The 1,722-nt window shown below is 49.0% G+C and overlaps 1 protein-coding gene across 1 annotated transcript; it reads left to right on the plus strand.

Moving 5' to 3' along the window:
• The first annotated feature begins 405 nt into the window (after nt 1-405).
• On the plus strand, nt 406-863 carry LOC104798659. The gene is made up of 2 exons (XM_010520829.1): nt 406-726; nt 834-863. Exons 1-2 carry the CDS (start codon nt 406-408, stop codon nt 861-863), a joined length of 351 nt encoding a protein of 116 aa, XP_010519131.1.
• The last annotated feature ends 859 nt before the right edge of the window (nt 864-1,722 follow it).

The raw sequence follows: 1,722 nt of genomic DNA on the forward strand, positions 1-1,722 counted from the left end.
GCTCAAGATGAGCACGTCATACCACCCCCAGACAGACGGTCAGTCGGAGCGAACGATACAGACCCTGGAGGACATGCTCAGATTTGTATAATGGAGTGGGGAGCTCCGGGGGACCGGTACTTGACGTTGTGCGAGTTTGCATACAACAACAGCCATCACACAAGCATCGGAGTGTCTCCATACGAGGCCTTGTACGGGAGATCGTGCAAGACACCGTTGTGCTGGACAGAGATCAGGGAGCATCGCGAGTTTGGGCCAGAGATTGTCGAGGAGACCACAGAGGTGATACGGAGGATTCGGGCACATCTGAAGACGACACAGGATCGGCAGAAGTCATACGCCGATTAGCGATGACGAGACTTCGAGCTTGAGGTTGGAGATTATGCCTTCCTCCGAGTACAGGCGATGCGGGGTCATGCGAGGTTTGGGCAGAGCAGGAAGCTGAAGTCGCGCTACATCGGACCTTATCCCGTGATCGGGAGAGTGGGAGTTGTTGCATACCGTCTTGGATTGCCGCCAAAGTTAGGCAATATCCATGACGTGTTCCACGTGTCGATGCTGCGGAGGTACGTAGCAGATCTTTCTCACGTGCTACAGCCACAGGAGTTGGAGTTTACGGAGGCTACACATTTTCGAGACGAGCCGCTGCAGATCGTGGATCAGAAGATCAAGAAGTTGCGGACGAAAGAGGTGCCACTTCTGAAGGTCATGTGGCAGAGCCAAGGGGTCTCCGACATGACTTGGGAACCCGAGGCAGAGATGCGTAGTAGTTGTCCACATCTTTTATTTGAGCGTTGTACGAACTCTTATGTATGACGTTTGGTTTGTATCAGACTTATGCTTCGGATGACATGACGATATGAATGTGTTTTGGGTGATGATATCGAATACGAGGAAATTTGGATGGTGTCACGAGATTCTGAATTCGAGGACGAATTCTTTTTAAGGGGGGAGGATTTGTAACACCCCGATTCCCGAATGAATTATTTAAATCACTCCCGGGAATAAAAGGAATGTAAAACAAGGCTAAAAATATAGAGAATTAATGTGAGATGCCCCTATGTACTCTTGTTTCCATCTTGTGGTCGTGATATTCGTCCGATCCTTCGTTCAATGCTCGTGTAAGCTCCCGGATATCCTCCCAATTGTTGTATATGCTCTCATTCGACGCAAGGAGAGATATCTCTAAAGGATCGACTTCCCGAAACTGATCGAAAACTTCTTGAGTGAGGATTTCATGCACATCGACATAGCACGCTGAATCGGTGGTGGATGGCTACTTCATGTTGTGATCTAAGGTGAACTCCACCGTCTCGTCACCTATCTTCATCGTAAGACGACCAGCACGAACATGAACCACCGCATCGGCCGTGTTTAAGAACGGTCGGCCTAGTATAATCGGTATCTTCGAGTCCTCGTCCATGTCTAAGACAACAAAATCAACGGGAACATAATAATCCCCAACTTTCAATGGGACGTCCTCAAGAATACCTGCAGGATACTTGACGGATCTATCCGCAAGCTGTAGTGCCATCCTCGTCGGATTAAGATCTCCAACGTTGAGCTTCTTATAGATAGACAATGGAAGCAAGCTCACACTGGCACCCAAATCGCACAATGCACGGTCAATCTCAATGTTCCCGATTTTACAAGGAGTCGAGAAGCTACCTGGGTCGGATCTCTTCCGTGGAAGCTCATGCTGTAGAATCGCAGCACTCACTT

This window comes from Tarenaya hassleriana, unplaced genomic scaffold (genome assembly GCF_000463585.1).
Source record: "Tarenaya hassleriana unplaced genomic scaffold, ASM46358v1 Cleome550, whole genome shotgun sequence".
Lineage (NCBI taxonomy): Eukaryota > Viridiplantae > Streptophyta > Magnoliopsida > Brassicales > Cleomaceae > Tarenaya > Tarenaya hassleriana.